At 38.7% G+C, this 21732-nt stretch overlaps 1 protein-coding gene across 2 annotated transcripts in view; it reads right to left on the bottom strand.

The window, feature by feature from the left end:
* Nucleotides 1-21732, bottom strand: part of Lrrk (Leucine-rich repeat kinase) — a 67911-nt gene that overhangs the window by 38905 nt on the left and 7274 nt on the right. Inside the window, exons 4-11 of one of the 2 annotated variants that reach the window (XM_076133465.1) lie at nt 8046-8205; nt 7264-7429; nt 4945-5060; nt 4165-4333; nt 3313-3417; nt 2354-2521; nt 1676-1790; nt 778-941 (exon numbers count right to left, since the gene is read on the bottom strand). In XM_076133465.1, the coding sequence (XP_075989580.1) occupies nt 778-941; nt 1676-1790; nt 2354-2521; nt 3313-3417; nt 4165-4333; nt 4945-5060; nt 7264-7429; nt 8046-8205 (1163 nt within the window). The remainder of the gene's footprint in view (nt 1-777; nt 942-1675; nt 1791-2353; nt 2522-3312; nt 3418-4164; nt 4334-4944; nt 5061-7263; nt 7430-8045; nt 8206-21732) is intronic. The other variant, XM_076133466.1, reaches the window with a different exon arrangement.

Genomic DNA, 21732 nt, shown 5'->3' with positions numbered 1-21732 from the left:
CTTAAAACACACTAATTAGATAATAATTTACCCTTCTACAAAGTTCTTCAAGACGTCTTTTTGCCACGCGACGCTGAACAAAATTAAATAATACGATCAATCGTATAATTACGCAAAATCACGCGTGATCACATATTATTATGACAAACTTTTTAATGACTACACATGACAATGCATTATCATTTGTAGATCCACGCATGATCATATGATATTTTAAATCGTGTAAAATAGCATACCTCAAACTCAAGACCATCCTAATCGCATTTAATAATATAACATCACGTTTGATCACATTAATTAGTGTAAGAACAAGCTCAACTCAACAAAACATTTAAAATCATGCTGGATCATGTCGCATCACACACATGACCAAAAATAAAATCAAGTAAGATATTAACGTTTTTAAACTCTCGCGACTAGTACACATAATATTATAATGCAACGGGTCTTATACACGATTGAAAATTTAAAGGTTAGGATACCTTATTTGCTGCCCGACGTTTTGATCGCATTACAACGACCGTGGTCACGAGCTGACAGTTAGCTGACAGTCGCACACATTTTCAATCGCGTATAAGACCCGTTACATTATAATATTACAAGTAAGATATCTCAAAATCTCGTTACTCAATCCAAAATCACGAAAAATCCTACTACTACATATCATAGAATACCACATAAAATCACGTTACATTTCACTCATAACAACTCATAAACATATTTTAATAAATTTACGATAAATTCCTCTAGAGATCAAAAGTCAAAATCCCCCCTAACCTTAGTAGCCAGCAGTTTAGCCAGCAGGTCTGTGAGCGAGTGTTTAGCGCACTCCCTGATGGCGCGGCAGTGCGGGTCCGTGGCGCCGTGCTGCAGCAGGATCTCTGCCAGCTGCACGTTCTTCGCGTGAGCCGCTATGGCCAGCGCCGTCCAGGGACTTTCACCTGAAAGAAGTTTATTAGGGGAGAAGTTAGGGGAAGGTTTTGATTGAATTGTAAGGAGTAGTCGTAGTTTTAAAATTGATCCTTAAGGTCTTTAAAACCAGACCCTAAAGTAATTTACAAGTTACAAGGGGTCGATTAAGGATTCATTTAATTCTCCATTCTCGTAAAACCGTGTAAAATCCGTACAGTGGTTTTTAAGTTTTTGCAATAAGACATTGCGATAGACACGGCGGATGAATTGATTTTATATCTTAGAGATTGTCAGACGCGCGGCTACGTTTCTCGCGTGGTCTTCAACGATTCAACGGTTTCATGGAAGTTCATGACCATACAATGAAAACGCAACATTAATTTTTCATTTATTGAATTATGTCAGAACTCGTAGAACTAAATTTAATGCTTATAATGTTAGTTATCAATGCCTGTAAGAATTCTATAATAAATAATAATAAATTTAAATGGCGGGTTGGGGACTTTGCATGCCCTCAATAAATTTATTAAATAAATTTCAGGCATGCAAGGTTTCCTCACGATGTTTTCCTTCACCGTTGGAGCATGTGATAATTATTTCTAATACACACATAACTTGGAAAAGTCATTAGTGCGTTGCCTCGGGTTCGAACCTGCGACCACTTGCGTGGAAGGTATCAACTTATACCACTCGGCTATCACTGCTTTTCTATGTGAGAACTCTGGTGTTTGTAAAGTAACTCTGTATGAAACTGTCTACTTACGGTCAGCATTATAGCTAGGTCTAGCAGGTGAAGGCGCCGCAGTACCGCGCGGTCCGCCCAGCGCGGCCGACGCTGACCGCGACCTGCGACGGTCACGAGACGTCTCTGATGCCTGCTACATAACAATAGATAAAATCAAATATATATAATATATGTTCAACCGTCAGCTCTGTCTTCACCACTTTCTTGTTCATATCCTCTTCCACACAATCCATCCATCTCTTTTTTGGTCTTCCTCTTATTTACTGTCTTTCTTTCTAGATTAAAGCAAATAAAAATCATTTCGGTCAAATACAGACATTTATGATTGTCAATAATACAGTACCTGAGACAGTGAATTTACCACGACAGTTTAGCGTATAAATTAATAAACGACATATATGTTCCGTTTAACATACGAATAATTCAGTGATGTGGTAGACTAGTAGACCGGTCTACCATCTTCTTCGCCACCACTCCTATAATAATAATATCCTAACGATGAGGCAGTATGATTACCACTATTTATACGGCACTAAGGTCTTGTTAGTAGACTATTATACGAATAGATCATCAATGGGAAACTGATACCATCTCGTGCAGGTCGTAAAAGACTGGGTAGACTCAGTAGTACCACGGGAATTCATTCAAAAACAAGTCATCTATTGAGTAGACCGAGTAGACCAACCCTCAACTTACCAAGTCAGCGGGCGGAGCAGCAGTAGCATTAGCATCAGCACCAGCAGCGAGCAATCTCTTCAGTAGACCAGCATGTCCCCCCCTCACGGCGCAGGAGACGCACGCGTCACCACCACGACCAGCCTCCACTGTCACTGGACATATCCGCTTGGTGGAAGACCAGCGCTCCTGAAGATATGAGCAAAAGAAAATTAACATAGCGGTCGTTAAGGTACAACTTTTAATCCCTATTTTAACAGGTTAGGGGTTGATATTTGGAAAATTAAATAGACTATGCTAGATGTTGAGTTTTTAAGTGTCTAGCTGCTAAATATCATCAAAATCTGTTCAGCGGTTTAGCTATGAAAGCGTAACAAATAGGTAGCCTTTTAGCGAAAAATTAACTGATAAAAAAATTACTATGTGAGTTGTCAAACAAAAACGATGTTAATATCAGTATTTTGGTTTAGGAGCTACAAAACAACAGACATATGGACTCTTAACTTAAAATACTGGTGTTTCTGGGTCGTGTAATAAGCTAAACAATAGGTAGGGAAGGTTATAAGGAGTACCACAAGGCACATATTTGGGACCACTACAACATAAGAACAAACTAAAGCGTTTAACAACATGATAAATTAAATTTTAATAAAAATAAATTTAACCCATTAATGTCCCACTGCTGGGCAAGGGTCTCCTCCCGTAATGAGGGAGGGGTTAGGCCTTGAGTCCACCACGCTGGCCAAGTGCGGGTTGGGGACTTTGCATGCCCTCAATAAACGTTTTAAACAAATTTTAGGCATGCAAGGTTTCCTTACGATGTTTTCCTTCACCTTTGGAGCATGTGATAATTATTTCTAATACACACATAACTTCGAAATGTCATTGGTGTGTTGCCTCGGGTTCGAACCATCGACCACTTGCGTGTGAGGTACCAACTTATACCACTCGGCTATCATGGCTATAACAACATGACTCACATTATTATTACTGCTGCCAGTCAGTTTGCTGACAATCGCGTGTATCCCCAGTGAGATGCCGCTGCGCTGAGGACTCAGGACCTGCGCCGCGCTGGTCTCTTCCTCCTAAGACAACGAGGTTAGCTTACAGTGCGAGATATAGCTAGGTACAGAGTGCATTTAGAGCCAATATATATACATAATATTCAGTCCATATATAAGTCAAGCCAATTTATTACTATAAATGTTAGGTAGCCAATTTTCGTGTATATTTTAATAGCCAGCTGCTGTGAACAGTCTTTGAAAGCCGTAAACGTCTTGGGTTCGATTAAAGCTTGTTTTACACGTAACAACCAGACCACGACGCAGCGACAAAATGTTGTCGCGATTTGATAGTTTGAAACACGTGATATAAATGTGGTACATGTGAATTGTATTTCATTTCAATAGGAAAATATTCACCCAACCACGTGTTGGCGCGTGGTTATGGTACGTCTAAAACAGCCCTTAATGGTCGAGTTGCCTTCATTCAAAAATAGTTGTTCCTGATTTAGTTCTGCTGAATTTCTCTGTGCACCTACGCTTAAGCTCTCACTGGTGGTGTTCGTCACACGCACTATGAGAGTGATGTAATACAGAGTGTATCTGTGTATTGTACACAACACACCGTAAACTAACTACAACGCAGTTGACAGATTTAAGTAAGTAAGCCGATGTAAGTAAGCCAAATATTGACCAAAGCAAAATATATCCATAGATAATATAACGCCTATTGTAAATGAATTCATGAATTTTATGTTTATTTGAGTATTATAGAAAACACCCCCTTTTTGTACACAACACACTACAAACAAACTACACAGTATGTTTTACCTGTGCATGATGCGCGGTGACGGGCGTGGCCAGCACGCTGTGGCCGAGCAGCGCGTCCACCACGGCCACGTTGCCCAGCGTGCAGGCCACGTACAGCGCGGTCTGACCGCTCACGTCGCGCGCGTTCACGTCCCACGCGCTCGTGTACTGCCATTCACCTGATGGGTCTCTGGAAAAACAGTATTTGATGATTAGGACTCTGAGAAATGATGTGTCTTCCTCCTCCCCGCACAGCCTTTAGATTCGATTATCCGTCTAACATTTGAATCCCACCCCTTAATACAACATTTCACCCACTATACACTACCCTAAATATTACAACACCCTAACACACAAAGCAATATGATAACCCCCTCCTTTAACAGCCGAGATTCACTCCCAACATGTCAAGACACCTTTGAGATCTCCTACTTTCCATAAACCCTGAATACTGCTTAAAACTCCTGAAGTTTCCCAAATTGCTATGCTGTGTAAGTATCTTCCGACACCAATAGAAGATTTCCCCCACCTCTATGACACCCCCGCAGACACTATGACACTCCCCCATCTCTAGAACCCTCCCTTACTTACTTATCTATGTATGTAGTAAGATACACGCCGCGTCAAGCGCCAGCCATTTCTCTACTGTCTATGTACCCCCCTACCGCTGTGAAACCTCCCCCTACACCTCTAGAAGACTCCCACCACCGTAACGACACCTCCTCACACACGACTCCATCTCTACATACACCGTCCCTCCATTCCTTTGCTTAACTATGTATGTAGTAATATCCCACTCACGTGTAAGTATTGAGCACGCTCTCAGGATACTTGTACTCCAGCAGTAGCGTGACGAGCGCCGCGTGACCGCCGATACACGCTGCATGGAGAGGCAGCCATTTTTCCACCGTTTCTTGCTGGAATAAGACAAAAAATACACTTTAAGTTTCTACAACCAATGTCTTAGACAACCAACATATTTACGACAATAGGGATATTTCCTAGGTAACAAAGCAGAAGTTCTAAGTAGTCCTTCAGTCAGATAGTTAAAAATATGAAAAAACGTGTTTAGCTTTTTTTTTCATCAAATAACAATGAAAAGTGACTTGCTTTAAAGCATTAAAGTTATGGAGTGGAGGCTAATGACGTCACAGTGTTGCACAATTTGTACTTTTCACTGTAATTATTTGATTATCTACAATTTTAATATAAAAAATAAGTATGAAATATGTTTTAACAAAGGACCAGACGGACTTAAAATAAATCACCTTGCCTATTTTTATAAAATCTTCCTCGTAATTCTGCCCATTATTGAAAATCACATGAAAATCTGACCAATAATTAACAAAGAGACAAATGCGCTTAATTATATAATACAAATGTCAGCGCAAAGTATTTTCGAAATAAAATATTAAATGATAAAAAAAAAAAATCTTGTCTGACAGCTCGCTACCGGCGCGCCCCTCCACTTCCCTCCACTAGCGCCTTTCACTAAAGACGAATTTATAAAATAGCATGCGCAGCGGCAGAGCGGCCATTTTGTAGTTAGCACTTGAACTGAACGGATCTCTTGTAAAGTGGTCCTTGTTCTGATGATTGTGTTAACCCCGGTTTCCGAGGTACATTTAGCTGTAGTTTATGTATTAGGTCGGGGAAAAGTCTTTTCGCATTATAGTATGTATGAACTTATAATAAAATCTCTTTGGCTTCAACAATCACAAATGAGTACACGGTTCATTAGGTTTCGTTCAGTGAGCTCGTGAGGTACCCAAATATCGAGTTTTTTTATGTAGAGAAGAGATTTTATTACAAGTTCATACATACTGTAATGCGAAAATACTTTTCCCCCGAGCTAATATTCAAAAGCGTTTTTTATGAGTTTAAACACTATCGAATAGATTAACTACCGCTAAATGTACCTCGGAAACCGGGGGTTAGTTGTGCAGTGAGTGAATGAAGAATTGAATATGTAATTGGCCGTAGATGAAAGACATACACAGATCATATAGGTGATGTCTCGTATATAGTGATGTGAATGTGTGTGTGAAATGTTTTACAAAGTGGCGTTCTATGGTCTCTGCCTACCTCTATGGAAAGAAGACGTGATTGTATGTATGAAGGTATGTATGTATGTATGTATGACTTATGGCACGTGTAGTTTTGTTAGTGAAGATATACCATCTTATTCATAAAAATATATGAAGTTATGAAAGGCTTATAAAGTGTTTTGTTTTTTTCACTCCTTACCGCAATGAAAGAGAACATATTATAGTAGCTTTTTCACTAAAATAGGTTAATAGTGTGTTTATGAATAAGACGGATACTTTGTAATGATCGTACCAAGTTCTGTGGTCTCTGCCTACCCCTATGGGAAGAGGACGTGATTGTATGTATGTATGTATGTATGTATGTATGTATGTATGACTTATGGCATGAGTAGTTTTGTTGTTTGTTTGTTTGTCGTATGGTTAGTGACCAACCTAGTGTCAAAGTTGTTCAAGCCGCCGCGCCCGACAGGCCTTTGACGTGGCTTAACGACTGTTATCTTAGTAGACAACAACCGGGACCGACTTTTAACGTGCCCTCCGAAGCACGGAGACGCCCAGCTCAAATACCACTATGCGGTTACCCATCTATGGTATGAACGCGCCAAAGTTTGCTTAACCCACAGATCGTCTCTGCCTACCAATATGGGAAGAGGGCTAGATTGTATGTATGTATGTATGTATGTATGTCCCATGTGGCATGAGTAGTTTTGTTAGTGAAGATAATAATATACTTTGTAAGGATCGCACCAAGTACTGTGGTCTGCCTACCACTATCCGAAGAGGGCGTGATTGTATGTATGTATCTAAATGAATAAATGATTTGATTTTGATTTTATCACTATGCGGTCACCCATCTACGGAATGACCGCGCTAACGTTTGCTTAACCCAGAGATCGTTTCCCCACCGGTGAGAGTAACTGACTACAGGCTCAGGTACTTTCTAAGATAAATACAGTAATATATTTATTTAGATCGTTTCCCGACCGGTGAATTCAACTGGCTATGGGCGCCTCATTTAACCCAGGTACTAATTAATTATCATTAAGGTAATCATTTTTATTAAGTTCCTCACCTGCACAGCTTCAGGGAAGGCCGCTAGCAACAGTTTGACGATCTCCACGTGTCCGTGGTAGCAGGCTATGTAGAGAGGGCAGTACTTTGTCACGGGGTGCGCGCGTCCGTCCGCGCCCGCTGCGAGGAGGGAAGACACGGCCGAGGTCAGGCCGGCTTCTGAAGCACTGAGGAAAAGGCAAATGAATTCATGGAAGACTGCAGTAAGGATTTTTATATTAAGTTATTTTTTTTTTTTTTAGAGCAGTTACAGCGGAGTGGTATAAGTTGGTTGCAGGTTCGAACCCGAGGCTGTATAATGTATCAATAACTTTTCGAAGCTGTGTATTAGAAATAATGATCACTTGATCCAACGGTGAGGGAAAACATCGTGATGCTACTTGCATGCCTGAGAGTTCTTTAGAACAGTTCTTGAAGGTGTGAAAAGTTACCAACTCGCATTTGGCTTGAGTGGTGGACTCAAGGCCTAACCCCTCCCTCATTACGACATTGGCTATTAGTCTGATAGATTAACCTCTAATTATAATCGAATAATTATCATAGCAGTGTATTGATATCACGGGGCATCATTTGGCTCTGTCTAATAGCTGCCAATATCTACGCTGTCTGTTTACGCTCATTCATCCATTTCCACACCTTAGTAAGCATAACTTAACTTACACATATAGCAATGTGTTGGCACCACCAGGCGTTATATTAGTTACGAGACCGGCAGCTACCCTTAACAGCGACTTTACGCTCATCCGTCCATTTCTATACCTTAATAAACATCACTTGACTCACACATATAACAGTGTATTGGCTCCTCCAGGCGTCATATTGGCTATCAACCCGGCAGCTGTACCGAGCGCGTTCAGTTTGTGCTTCAACTGGGCGCAGTCGCCGCGGGAGACCAGCTCCCTGAGGGCCGCGTGCTGGGAGAGTCGCTCGCGTTCCAGCGCATCTGAAGACAACGAGAAAAGGTATTTGCAATTATATCTTTCTAGTACTGAAATTAGAAGTCGCAGTCGTAGGTTTTACAATTTCTTTTCCTTAGCCTGTTTGAGTGTCCCACTGCTGGGCAAAGGCCTCCCCCTTTCCTTCCAAATTCCACTATCGGCGGCAAGATCCGACCAGTCCTTTTACAAATTACAACCAAAAAATGTTCTTAACTTTTCACTATTTACAAACTTGTTATATAATAATCTGAAAAATACAGTAGAAATTAGAAAACAAAGCAGCACTTTGTTCCGGGTATTGAATTCTGGGCCTCAAGATCAACAGTCGCACATTCCTGCTCGGACCACCGTAGAGTCCTATATTGTACCAATTTTCTGTGTGAAATAGGAGTAGTGTTTGATAAATGTGATACAAATAAGTTGTGGTATCCGTGACGCGACGTCACTCATATTTTACCTACTGTGCTCTCTCCAGGGATCAGCGACGTCGTCACAGAAGTAGTGACGCGCGTCATACGCGCTGTGTGACGTCACTCATGTATGACGTCACTACAAGTGACAGTGTACCTACCGTGCTCTCTCCAAGGATCAGCGACGTCGTCACAGAAGTAGTGACGCGCGTCATACGCGCTGTGTGACGTCACTCATGTATGACGTCACTACAAGTGACAGTGTACCTACCGTGCTCTCTCCAAGGATCAGCGACGTCGTCACAGAAGTAGTGACGCGCGTCATACGCGCTGTGTGACGTCACTCATATGTGACGTCACTAAAGGTGACAGTGTACCTACCGTGCTCTCTCCAAGGATCGGCGACGTCGTCACAGAAGTAGTGACGCGCGTCATACGCGCTGTGTGACGTCACTCATATGTGACGTCACTAAAGGTGACAGTGTACCTACCGTGCTCTCTCCAAGGATCGGCGACGTCGTCACAGAAGTAGTGACGCGCGTCATACGCCGTGTCAGTGACGTCGACGTCATTCATTCGTGAGTGACGCGCTGCGCGACGCGCCGCTGTGCGGAATCGTTCTAACATCGTTTGAAGTCACTCACAGCACGTAAGTATTTTTATTTAATAGTTATTTTTTAGTCACTGATATTTATTTAGGTTTTTAAATTTAGTCTTCATAATAATATCACAGTCTGTAAGTAAGATCGATAAGATACTAGCTTCTACCCGCGACTTAGGACCCGTGAAAAGATTTCCTGGAATAAAAAGTATCCTATACTAGAGGCCACCCGCTACTTCGTCCGCGTGGAAACCCTTTCCGTTTTAATCCCGAACCCTCTGGAACTCCGGGACAAAAAGTAGCCTGCGTTATTCTGGGTCTTGCTACCTATATACCTAATTCAACGTCATCGGTTTATTAGTATTTGCGTGAATGAGTAACAAACACACATACATACATACATACATACATACATCCTCACAAACTTTCGCATTTATAATATTAGTAAGGTTTTGTCGAAGTTGGAAATAATAAATATTACCTCAACTAATTTAAATGTTACGTTATAATTTCTAACAAATCTATTTTAGTATAATTTATGTGAACGACCTTTAAGCATGAGATTAACATTATTTATTTATTACAAACATATCAATCAATATCAATCTTCTAACGGTTCCGTAAAAGCGCCCTATTACTATCTTATCTTATCTTATCTTAGGGATGGGGGTGCCGGTTAATGTCTGGCTGACACTTTGACCATTCCTGATCCTATGTGTCATCCCGTTCTTCGCTACTCTAAACGGGCCGTATTACTGAGGTATCTATATAACAAATATACAGGGTGTCCCAAAACTCAACGATAATCCGAGACAGGATGAAAGGCCAAGTCATACCGGTTCTAGGAAAAATAAAAAAAAAATCCATGTCACTTAGTTCAGAACCAATAGACATTTTTCAAAAAAGTTAAAATTCCACACCCTTGCTCGCATTTTCAAGTCCTGTGATGACCAACGTCACAATTTCGCTGTGTTTTTTTGAATTTCGTGATCTTCAATAAGTATGCTATTAATCGTAAAACAAATTTATGCACAAAACATTGTTAATTTCATAAAAAAAGTTAAGTTTTAGTGAGTCATGATTCACAAAAATATCGTTAGTTGACTTTGACGCTTCATATTGAAAAAAAAATGTACTACACTACCCTTGGCAAGTTATTTCAAAAGTTGGCGCATTTAATCAAGATTTCAAAATGGTGCAACACTTGCCACTTTTCTTTCCATTAAAAATTTTATTTTTATTTGAACGAAGAGTATCCTCGCAAATGGATCGGACGCAGTGATTCAATTTTATGACCTCCTCGTTCCCCCGATCAAAATCCAGTAGATATTTTTGACTGGGAATGCATAAAAGAAAAAGTCTATTCGAAATCAATACAAAATCTATCAGAACTTCGCCAGTAAATTTACACAGCGTCAGAGGAAATAAATGCAAGGAATTTTGCTAGACTGGTGCAAAGGTCTTTTGTAAGGCGTTGCAGAGCCTGTATTCGTGCCAGAGGAAAACAATTCGGATTATTTTAGCTTAAGGAGAATAATTAAATAAGAATGATGGTGCGTTCATTGTTTTTTTTTTTAATTATTATTACCTATTATGTTTTTAAGTTAAATATTGGTTATGGAATGTCTCAATTACCTCTTTACTAAAAATAATTGCTTTCCTCTGTCACGAATACAGGCTCTGCAACGCCTTACAAAAGACCTTTGCACCAGTCAAGCAAAATTCCTTGCATTTATTTCCTCTGACGCTGTGTCAATTTTCTAGCGAAGTTCTGATAGATTTTGTATTGATTTCAAATAGACTTTTTCTTTTATGCATTCCCAGTCAAAAATATCTACTGGATTTTGATCGGGGGAACGAGGAGGTCATAAAATTGAATCACTGCGTCCGATCCATTTGCGAGGATACTTTTCGTTCAAATAAAAATAACATTTTTAATGGAAAGAAAAGTGGCAAGTGTTGCACCATTTTGAAATCTTGATTAAATGCGCCAACTTTTGAAATAACTTGCCAAGGGTAGTGTAGTACTTTTTTTCTTCAATACGAAGCGTCAAAGTTAACTACTAACGATATTTTTGTAAATTATGACTCACTAAAACTTAACTTTTTTTATGAAATTAACAATGTTTTGTGCATAAATTTGTTTTACGATTAATAGCATATTTAATAAAGATCACGAAATTCAAAAAAACACAGCGAAATCGTGACATTGGTGATCACAGGACTTGAAAATGCGAGCAAGGGTGTGGAATTTTAACTTTTTTGAAAAATGTCTATTGGTTCTGAACTAAGTGACATGGAATTTTTTTTTATTTTTCCTAGAACCGGTATGACTTGGCCTTTCATCCTGTCTCGGATTATCGTTGAGTTTTGGGACACCCTGTATAATGGTGCGGTACCCATCGTACAAGAGTCCAACTCTCACTTGATCGTACTTTAAAAGGTTACTAGTAGTGATAGCCGAGTGGGTAAAAATTCGTTTCCTATGCAGGTTCGAATCCGAAGCACCACACCAATGACTTTAAGTTATAATGCACATAAACAGTCGATAAGCCACGTCGAAGGCTTTCGGGCGGCTTGAACAACATTGACGCTAGGTTGACCACTAACTATAAGAAGCTAGTTGTTATATAGCGCCAGGGTTGTAGTTATATTTATATAACCGCAGGCCATTACATGAGGTGTTAACACATGAGACGCTCATCCGCAGTATCGCGTTACTTTATTATGAACATGTCACTAGGTTACATCACCTTGCCTTCTTGATGCGTAGAACATAGTTCTAGAACAACATTTCTTACTAAATTTAGCGGTAGTTTATCTATTCAATAGCGTTTAAACTCTTAAAAAATAAACTCTATTGAATATATAAACTACCGCTAAATTGGGGGTTATTAATTTAATCAATCCTTAGAAAAGTTATATTTAGGTCATATTTCGTTTCTCAGAGGATCGTAGTGGTTAAGGTTGTTACGCCGCTACCATTACGTCGGGAGGTTGTGAGTTCGATTCTCACACGGAACAATTATTTGTGCGATCCACAAATAGTTATTTCGGGTCTGGTTGTACTTTGCGTCCGTTGTTTGTACCTATGTATATGTTACTGTAAAAGCTCGAACTGTGGTAAATCCTAAGATTTTCCGGTAAAACCTAAGATTTACCAACTCTCAATGGTAAAAGTCCGAACAAGCCAGAGTTCAAAAACTATGTTACGATATATAAAAAAATCCTCCTTCATAACTATGTTTATAACTATTTCACGGTATAGTTATATACTGTGACATAGTTATATAGAAGGAGTTTTGGGCAAAGCGACATGGGTAGGTTAGGTTATGTCGTGGTTATTTTTTTTAACTACTGGGTGCAGGAGGAGCCCCGCAAAGCGGGGCTCCGGCGACATCTCGACATCATCAAGTGAATATAGGTAAAAGTTCGAAATAAAAGAATTGTTCGGACTTTTACCATTGCGAGTTGGTAAATCTTAGGTTATACCGGAAAATCTTAGGATTTACCACCGTTCGGGCTTTTACAGTAACATATTATTATACAAGTCGCCGCGCCATAAGAACAATTCTTAGTGCGGGAGTTGTCTAAAAAAAGAACATAAAAATTTCTATGTGTAGATGGGGTCAGCAGAAGCTTAAGTTCAAGTTAGTAGGGTCGCCCTTGGCCCTTTTTCTAAGATGGTGGCCGATTGCTCCTGGCTTTATCCAATTCCCATACGATATTTGGTATTTACGATACGAACACTCCTCCAAGTTTTAGTCTAAAATCTACAAGTATATAAAATCGTAGGTGTATCTATAAATAAGTAACCAGCCAATCTACAAAGTTGTTCATTTTATTGCTAAACTAAACTCGACGCGACACTTTACATGTGGAGCGCATTACAACGACAGGTTTATGCGCAGTCGTAAACGTACAACCTTGAGAAACTCCGCAATGGATTTGAAAGTGTTGGTAAATGTCTAAAATACCTGCTACGTATAAAATACTAGTATATTCGCTCCGAAGCGTCCACATTTTTGGGAAATTATATCTTTCTTCTGAGGCGCCATTGGTATTGCATGCTGATCGTGAGGTCCCGTGTTTCCTAGATAGGACATAGTACTATGGGTCTTTTATAATTTGTTTTAATTTTTTTTAAAAAGTAATGGAGTTTGGGAGCATGACAAGCATATGGTAATAAGCTCCCTAGTAAATGAGATTAACATTGTTAATGACGTAGCTCTATGTCTTACATTTCTGCCCACATCTTGGTATATAAAAGACTTTACATAATGTATGTATTTATACATAAACATGCGTATATTTCCTACACCTCTGCCTACACTATAGTAGTAGTACGCATATGGTATTATATTAGGTCGGGGAAAGTCTTTTAGCATTATAGTATGTATGAACTTGTAACAAAATATTTTCTCTACACAAAAAAGCTCGATATTTGGGTACCTCACGAGCTCACTGAAAGAAACCTAATGAACCGTGTACTCATTTGTGATTCTTGAAGCCAAAGAGATTTTATTACAAGTTCATACATACTATAATGCGAAAACACTTTTTCCCCGACCTAATATATATACTTTATCTATGGGCAGCAGCTTGAAACTAATGATTTTGAATACATAAACGTAGGTATATTTCCTACACCTCTGCCTACACTATATTAGTAGTACGCATGTTATTATAGATTAACGAGACAACTACTGACCCCTCGTTAAGTGATCAACAGGAAGCACTACAAGCGTAGATCGAAGCAATTGTGACGCAAAGCCGATTATTACGACCTACTAGGACGTACTATACCTAATAATACCTATGTATTCTATATACATAGATAGGTTGACTGCCTTTGTGACGCGGTAGGTAGTGTGTGCTACTACCGCACGAGAGGTCTCGAGTTCGAATCCTAGGTAGGGCCAAAAATTATTATGAGATTTTCTGTTAAGTTTCTTAGAACCTGTCCGGAGTTAGAAGGTAGACCTCCATGCCTCGGAAAGCACGTAAAGCCGTCGGTCCTGCGCCTGCCCTCAGTGGTCGTGTCGGTTATCCGTCCCACCGGGTTATGAGAGTAAGGGAAAAGAGTGTACCTGTGTATTGTGCAGTGGCGAAGGCTCCATACAACTCGATTCCTATCGGCTTCCCTTTCTGGACAGGCTTAATATTAGTGTTAAATTAATTGTTTACTATTGCCAAATAAAACACAATTAATTAATAATCATCAATATTTACACCGAAATCTTTAACTAGAATCATTAATCTAATCGAAACAGTACGAAAACGCCTACCCTTCAAAAATTACGCTCCGCTAAAAACGCAACGTGAAGTAATAATAATGAAATAAGCCGGAGGCGCTGATCGAGAATCGCGTACAATAAAAACTATGGCGGCGATGTCGCTTACGACCTTTTGGATCGCGCATTACACCGCGCTGCATAGTGGCGAGCAAGCCGGAGGAAGAGCGGGTTGCCTCGCGCTACAGCGCTCGCGCCGCGGGGGACACATGATCTTACGCATGTTTCTGTCGCGGTGCGAGCCGCGTGCAAGAGCGAGATGGAAAATATAAGCTAAGCATCCTGCATAAGTATTAGAGGAACGTCAGTTTTGTCCAGTTTGACATTAGGTCATGTTTGTTTACTGTTTACATCTTTCGCGCGCTCTATAACAAATTAGAATATTTGTGTTTATTACTACATTATTCCTTGATAATTGTGTTTGTGCATAATTGTGAATGTATCAGTATATTAAACAGTAATTGTTTTGCATGTTTCTATTAGAGTAAATTTTCATTTTGTCAGATTTATAGGTTAAACTCATTACAATAAAAGTGTTCTGCGTTTATCCATAATGTGTTTGATATTTTATTGTTGATGAATGCATTCTAAATTGCTTGTATAATAAGTTATTAAACAACCAGTGCGAGACAATCATCAATCGTTCGATATACGTTATCTTAAATATGTGCTGTTGTGTTACCTACGTGTTACTACTGAAGATATAGTAACTTAATACAAAACAAGCATGATTAGGTAGCATGGTAAGTACCTATGTATTATTAGTCTGTAGAGAGAAATAAGAAACTGTAGTCGAATGTAGATAATACTCTCATATTGTTATTATGCAGTAATACGCTACTTTTACGTCGGCATTCTTACGATGTACATAATATGTAGGTACTATACGTAGACAATGACTTATAGCTCCGGCTTACCTTTTGTAAAAAATGACCCTTCGCCACTGGTATTGTGCACACACTTGGACACTATAAACCAAGTCCTTCACCGTTGGTCAGTTTCGAATTAAACGCTCAGTATGTCAACTTGTACATTACATAGATGTAGGTGCAGTGTTTCAGCTGAGCGTCTCCGTGATACAAGTCACCGTTGTTGTTTATAACAGTTCACCACAAACGTACAACTTTGACACTAGGTTGATCACTAACCATACGATTCGTTATTATCTTTAGTTAATTACTGTACGTATGCGTGATGTGGCCAATGTTTTATTAGAGTTAGAGAAAAATCCTTAGACATGGTTTAATTACTGTTAACTAATATGAATCTTTGCAATGTAAAGCAGATTCTTATGAGTCCGCTAGTCAGATAATTAAAAAATATTACACTCGTATTTTTTTGTTAATAAACATTTAAAGTGTCTTAGTTAAAAAGATTTAAAGTTACGAAGTGAGGGCGCAATTTTTCAGCTCAATGTATCACCGTAATAATTTGATTTGATTTAATTTGCCATTCAAAGCACGGAGACGCTCAGCTGAAACACTGCACCTACATCTATGTAATGTACGCGTTAACATATTGAGCGTTTGCCGACTATCTTAAAGGCGTAGGATTTATTTCACAGCTTTACATAATTTAATTAATTCGAAATATTTGGTCAGCCATATTAGTATATGTAACGTGGAATGACATGGCTTCCCGTTATCTGCTTATAGACATGACAAGGTCAGTATTACGTAAGAGGGCAATGACCTCTGAACAGATAATAATATGGACCTTACTCTTGTAGGCGTTACGGTAAATTCGAGCAAATCAAGGTGACAAATATTCTTCTCTTCTTGTCGTATGGTTAGTGGTCAACCTATTGTCAAAGTTGTTCAAGCCGCCCGAAGGCCTTTGACGTGGCTTAACGACTGTTATCTTAATTGACAACAACCGGGACCGACCTTTTACGTGCCCTCCGAAGCACGGAGACGCCCTGTTCATATACCACTATGCGGTCACCCATCTATGGAATGACCGCGCCATGGGTTGCTTAACCCACAGATCGTTTACCGACCGGTGAGCGCAACTGGCTACGGGCGCCTCTGACAAATATTGAATAGTAAAGATTATAAATAATAAATAATATGCATGGTCGGTTGGTGGGTTATTTTTACATAAAAACCGAAGTTAATAAGATCACATGGGATGTAGAAGCTTTAAAAAAGATTCATTAAAATCGAAACCCAATTAATAGTGGTCGTGTAACAAAAAAAATGGACGATTGGAGACACTTCTCCTTTTTTAAGTCGGTTTTAAATACGAATAGTTGTCTGTCTGTTTGTTACGCTTTGACAGCTAAACCACTGAACCAAGTTTCAATGGAGTTTGTTATTATAGTCGCAGGCTCGGGACCTAACATATTACATAACACTGTTTATTTTCCATTTAAGTTATAAATAAATAACAATGATAACTATTTTTTATCCCACTGCTGGGCAAGAGTCCCCTCTCGAAAGGAGAGAGGGACTAGGCCCTGAGTCCACCACGCTGATCAAGTGAGACTTTACTTTCAAGAGCTGTGTTAAACAACTGTCAGACATGTCAACACGATGTTTTCCTTCACCGTTATAACAAGTGATCATTACTTCTGACCCATCACTTTTTATAAACTTAACTGTACGCTATATTTCATCCAAATATGTCTAACCGTTTTTGCTGATTGAATTTTAAACATACAAAAACATAATTGAATGATTCTTCATATTATGTAGATAGCTGACCCGCGTAACTTCGCTTGCGTCACATAAGAGAGAATGGGTCATAATTTTCCCCATTTATATAACATTATTTACTGGTACTCTGCTCCTATTAATTGTAGCGTGACATTTATAGCCTATAGCCTTCCTCGATAAATGGGCTATCTAACACTGTAAGATTTTTTCAAAACGGACCAGTAGATCCTGAGATTAGCGCGTTTAAACAAACAAACTCTTCAGCTTTATAATATTAGTATAGTATAGATGTAATAGGGGGTGAGTCTATAGCTTTATACCAGGGGTGAACTTTCGCGTGATGTCTCGTGTTCGTATCCCGGGTCGGGCCAAAAAACCCCGCGACACAAGAGTAATTCTTTGTGCGGGAGTTGTCTTTTAAAATAAAATAAGATAAGCAGATCTTTCTAGAACGATTTGTGTAATCAAATAACGCTTAGAAGTTTTTATAGTTAGTGTAAAAAGTTTAATAACTTCCAGTCACGCGATATATAGGAAATGTTATATAATATCAATTATTTATATGACTAACACTGCGTCTGTGGTCTATAAGGTAGAGTATACGACTATTGATTGGTTCAAAATACAATGATTTTTAAAGAAAGAAATTTTCGTAAAATACTAACACTTATTTTTTTTTTTTTTAAAAAGACCATTCCTTCATTAAGAATTGCTCTTGTGTCGCGGGGACTTTTACAAACATACAAACAACGGCAAAAAGCACGACCAGACCTGAAACAATTATTTGTGGATCGCACAAATAATTGCTCCGTGTGGGAATCGAACCTACGACCTCCCAAAGCATTGGTATCGGCGTGGCGACCTAAACCATTGCGCCACGGGGGTAGTCAGAGGACTACCCCTTTCGGAATAAGGCGTAATTTGATGTAAGAATGTACTGAAATTTATTGTCTTATAACTTTTAAACTCTCGAGTTGCATGTTTAATATTAGTTCGGGGAAAAGTGTTTTCGCATTATAGTATGTATGAACTTGTAATAAAATCTCTTTGGCTTCAAGAATCACAAATGAGTACACGGTTCATTAGGTTTCTTTCAGTGAGCTCGTGAGGTACCCAAATATCGAGCATTTTTATGTAGAGAAAAGATTTTATTACAAGTTCATACATACTATAATGCGAAAAGACTTTTTCCCCGACCTAATATAAATAGGATACGGATATTTTAAAGTAAAATGCGTGTTCGTGCATGCCCCGTACATAGGAAAAACATTGTAAACCCTAGAAAGATAATCATATTGTATAGTAGTGAAATGATACTCATGCGTAAAATTGACTCACGCTCGTCGTTATATTTCAAAATGGGTGCAACTTACCTTATTGACACGTACGCCACACAGTAGCCCCCAGTGACTAGTGAAATGTCCGAAACGCACAGCGATGCATTCGCGATATTAAGAAAGATAGAGCGAAATTTCGCAAACGCATGCGTAAATTTTACGCAGACCATCTTTCTAGGGTTAATAGCGAAAAGTGTGTATTATATATAATAATGTCCTAACCGATACGGCTACTGCGGTCAGTTTCATTGAAGCTGGTCATCTGTGCAGGACTTTGTTTATAGTGTCCAAGTGTGTGCACAATACACAGGTACACTCTCTATTCCATCACTCTCATAGTCTGGTGGGACGGATAACCGACACAACCAGTGAGAGAGGTCAGGCGCAGGACCGACGGCTTTACGTGCTCTCCGAGATCTTAGAAATCTTAGATTTTCCGGTAAAACCTAAGATTTACCAACTCAATGGTAAAACTCCGAACAATTCTTTTATTCCGAACTTTTACCAGTATTCACTTGGTAAATCTTAGGTCAACTGTCTACACCTTCACGTATAATTGCAGGCGTGATATTATAAAAAATGTATGTATTTGATAACATTTTGTACACAGAAACAAATTAACGATAACTTATATAAGTATTAACACGTGCGATACTTTGTACTCCGAGAAATCTTTTAAAATTCCTCAACCCGCATTAGGCCAGCGTGGTGGACTCAAGGTTTAACCTCGCCTCGATTTGAAAGGAGACTCTTGCCCAGCAGTGAGACATTAATGGGAAAAAAATCCAATAAAATATGTGATCACGAGACCAAAATATTATGCATATTATGTGATAAGATAAGAAACATCTTAGTAAATAATAAATGACATTATTTTAAGAACATTGATAAGAAAATATGAGTAATTCTGATGGTTTTGTTCTTACTGCATGTTATAAAACTTGCGGCCTTAAACTTTGTCCGAGAGAACTTTAGTTATCAGCTCACTCCTATTAGTCATAGCTTCATGTTATATAGCCTTCCTCAATAAATGGTCTGTTTACCACATTTTTTTTTCTATTTGAACCAGTAGGCTTTAATCCAAATATTCCTTACAATTGGGTAGTTGACTGGGTTAACAAAAAATTATTAAACTCTTTATACTCATAAAACGTTCATCTAAAATGCCCAGACTATGTAGCTTTTTTCGTAATTTTGAAATTATTACAGACTGAAACATTTTATTAGACACTCATTTGATACCAACGAAAATACGTCACTATGTCATATTTTTTGACTTTTCATAAAGAGTAGCTGACTTGACTGATAGTTAACTACCCTGTTACCATATTATTATTTTTCAGTTTCAGTAAAAACTTAAATTCGAGCTTGTGCGGTCGTCAAGCTTGCCCCCTTTACTAAACAATTATTCGGAAGTTCTGAAAATGGCCATTATTTTCAATATACTTTCTAGGGCACATTTCAAACCCTTAAGGGACGTAGACTACATAATTCATTTCATTTCTACTTATATTATAAATGCGAAAATTTGTGAAAAAGTACTGAACGGTTTTTCATGAAATTTAGTACACAATATATAGTTTATAACCTAGAATAACGCATAGAATACTTATTACTCAGGTAAATGTATTAACGCGTACGAAAGCCAGAAGCTAGTATTTGTATAAACTAAGATGACCAATAAACAAAATAGTGGCAAAAAGTCTACATTTTATAAACCTGACATTGCACAATAGTCTTCAACACTGCAATCCGATTTAAACACACAATTTCACTGTTTTTAAACACTTTAAACACATAACATATAAATAACACTATTTACTATACATTTAATATATAAATGATATGTTTTACGTAAATATACCGGTATATTTTGCAACAGAGCGACGCGGACGTGCGTCGTCGCCGGCAGCCGCCGGAGTACTGAATGGTCAGCGTTTGATATAGTACGATAGTGCTTTTTATTACGTCTATGGCGCAGTGAATTGATGAATAGAATTGTCAAGTTTGAGTATCATTTTAGGCCAAAAATGTATACTTGAGATTGCCCGGAATGGTTTTTTTTTGTAACATTGCATGTATTGCATGTAGTGGCGTTTTTAAAATGCTAGTTTCATGTAGTATGGGGTAAGATTATAGCCATATAGCATGTTTTGCATGTAGACCAGTGGTTCCCAACTGGTGGTCCGCGAACTATTAAAAATGTTAAATTTTCAGGATGATTATTACACCTTATTTTTAATATACTTACTTAGTGGTCCCTGCTTACAAGAATAATATAAAAGTGGTCCCGGACTAAGAAAAGGTTGGGAAACCCTTGATGTAGACAGTGGTATATGAAAAACCTATTTATAATGTTAGTTTCATGTAGTATTTGATAAGATTATAGCCATATAGCATGTATAGCATGTATTGCATGAAGTGGTGTATGAAATACTTATTTACAACTAGCTTGTACCCGCGACTTCGTCCGCAACTTGAATTTTCCCATGGGAATGCGTAATTTTCCCGGGGTAAAAAGTAACCTATGTCCTTTCTCGGGTATCAAAATATCTCCATACCAAATTTCATGGACATTGGTTCAGTAGTTTAGGCGTGATTGAGTAACAGACAGAGTTACTTTCGCATTAATAATATTAGTATGGATGTTAGTTTCATGTAGTATGGGGTCAAATTATAACCATATACTTATCAGACATGTTACCAAACTCTGTGCTACTAAAGAGAATATTTCAACTCGTGAAATCAGCTGCACTTATCAACTCCGGAATCAAATCTAAGACTCTCTATCAAAATCAAATCATTCTTCTTCTTTTTTATCGTATGGTTAGTGGTCAATCTAGTGTCAAAGTCGTTCAAGCCGCCCGAGAGGCCTTTGACATGGTTTAACGACTGTTATCTTCGTAGACAACAACCGGGACCGACTTTTAACGTGCCCTCCGAAGCACGGAGACGCCCAGTTCAAATGCCACTATGCGGTCACCCATCTATAGAATGACCGCGCCAATGGTTGCTTAACCCACAGATCGTTTACAGACCGGTGAGCGCAACTGGCTATGGACAGTTTAATCTCATCTAATCATATTTTCAAAGTAATTGGGGACATTCCAAAAATTAAGAAAAATATCGGCGAGAATCGGGAATTGAACCCGGGACCCTCTGTATAGTCTATATAAGATTATCTTTAGTGTTAAAACGACCTCGGAATTAATCTACTTAAGTTGGGTAAAGCC

This window comes from Anticarsia gemmatalis, chromosome 29, assembly GCF_050436995.1.
Source record: "Anticarsia gemmatalis isolate Benzon Research Colony breed Stoneville strain chromosome 29, ilAntGemm2 primary, whole genome shotgun sequence".
Lineage (NCBI taxonomy): Eukaryota > Metazoa > Arthropoda > Insecta > Lepidoptera > Erebidae > Anticarsia > Anticarsia gemmatalis.
Note: the sequence above shows the minus strand (reverse complement) of the source record. Positions and strands in the feature narration are given on the sequence as shown.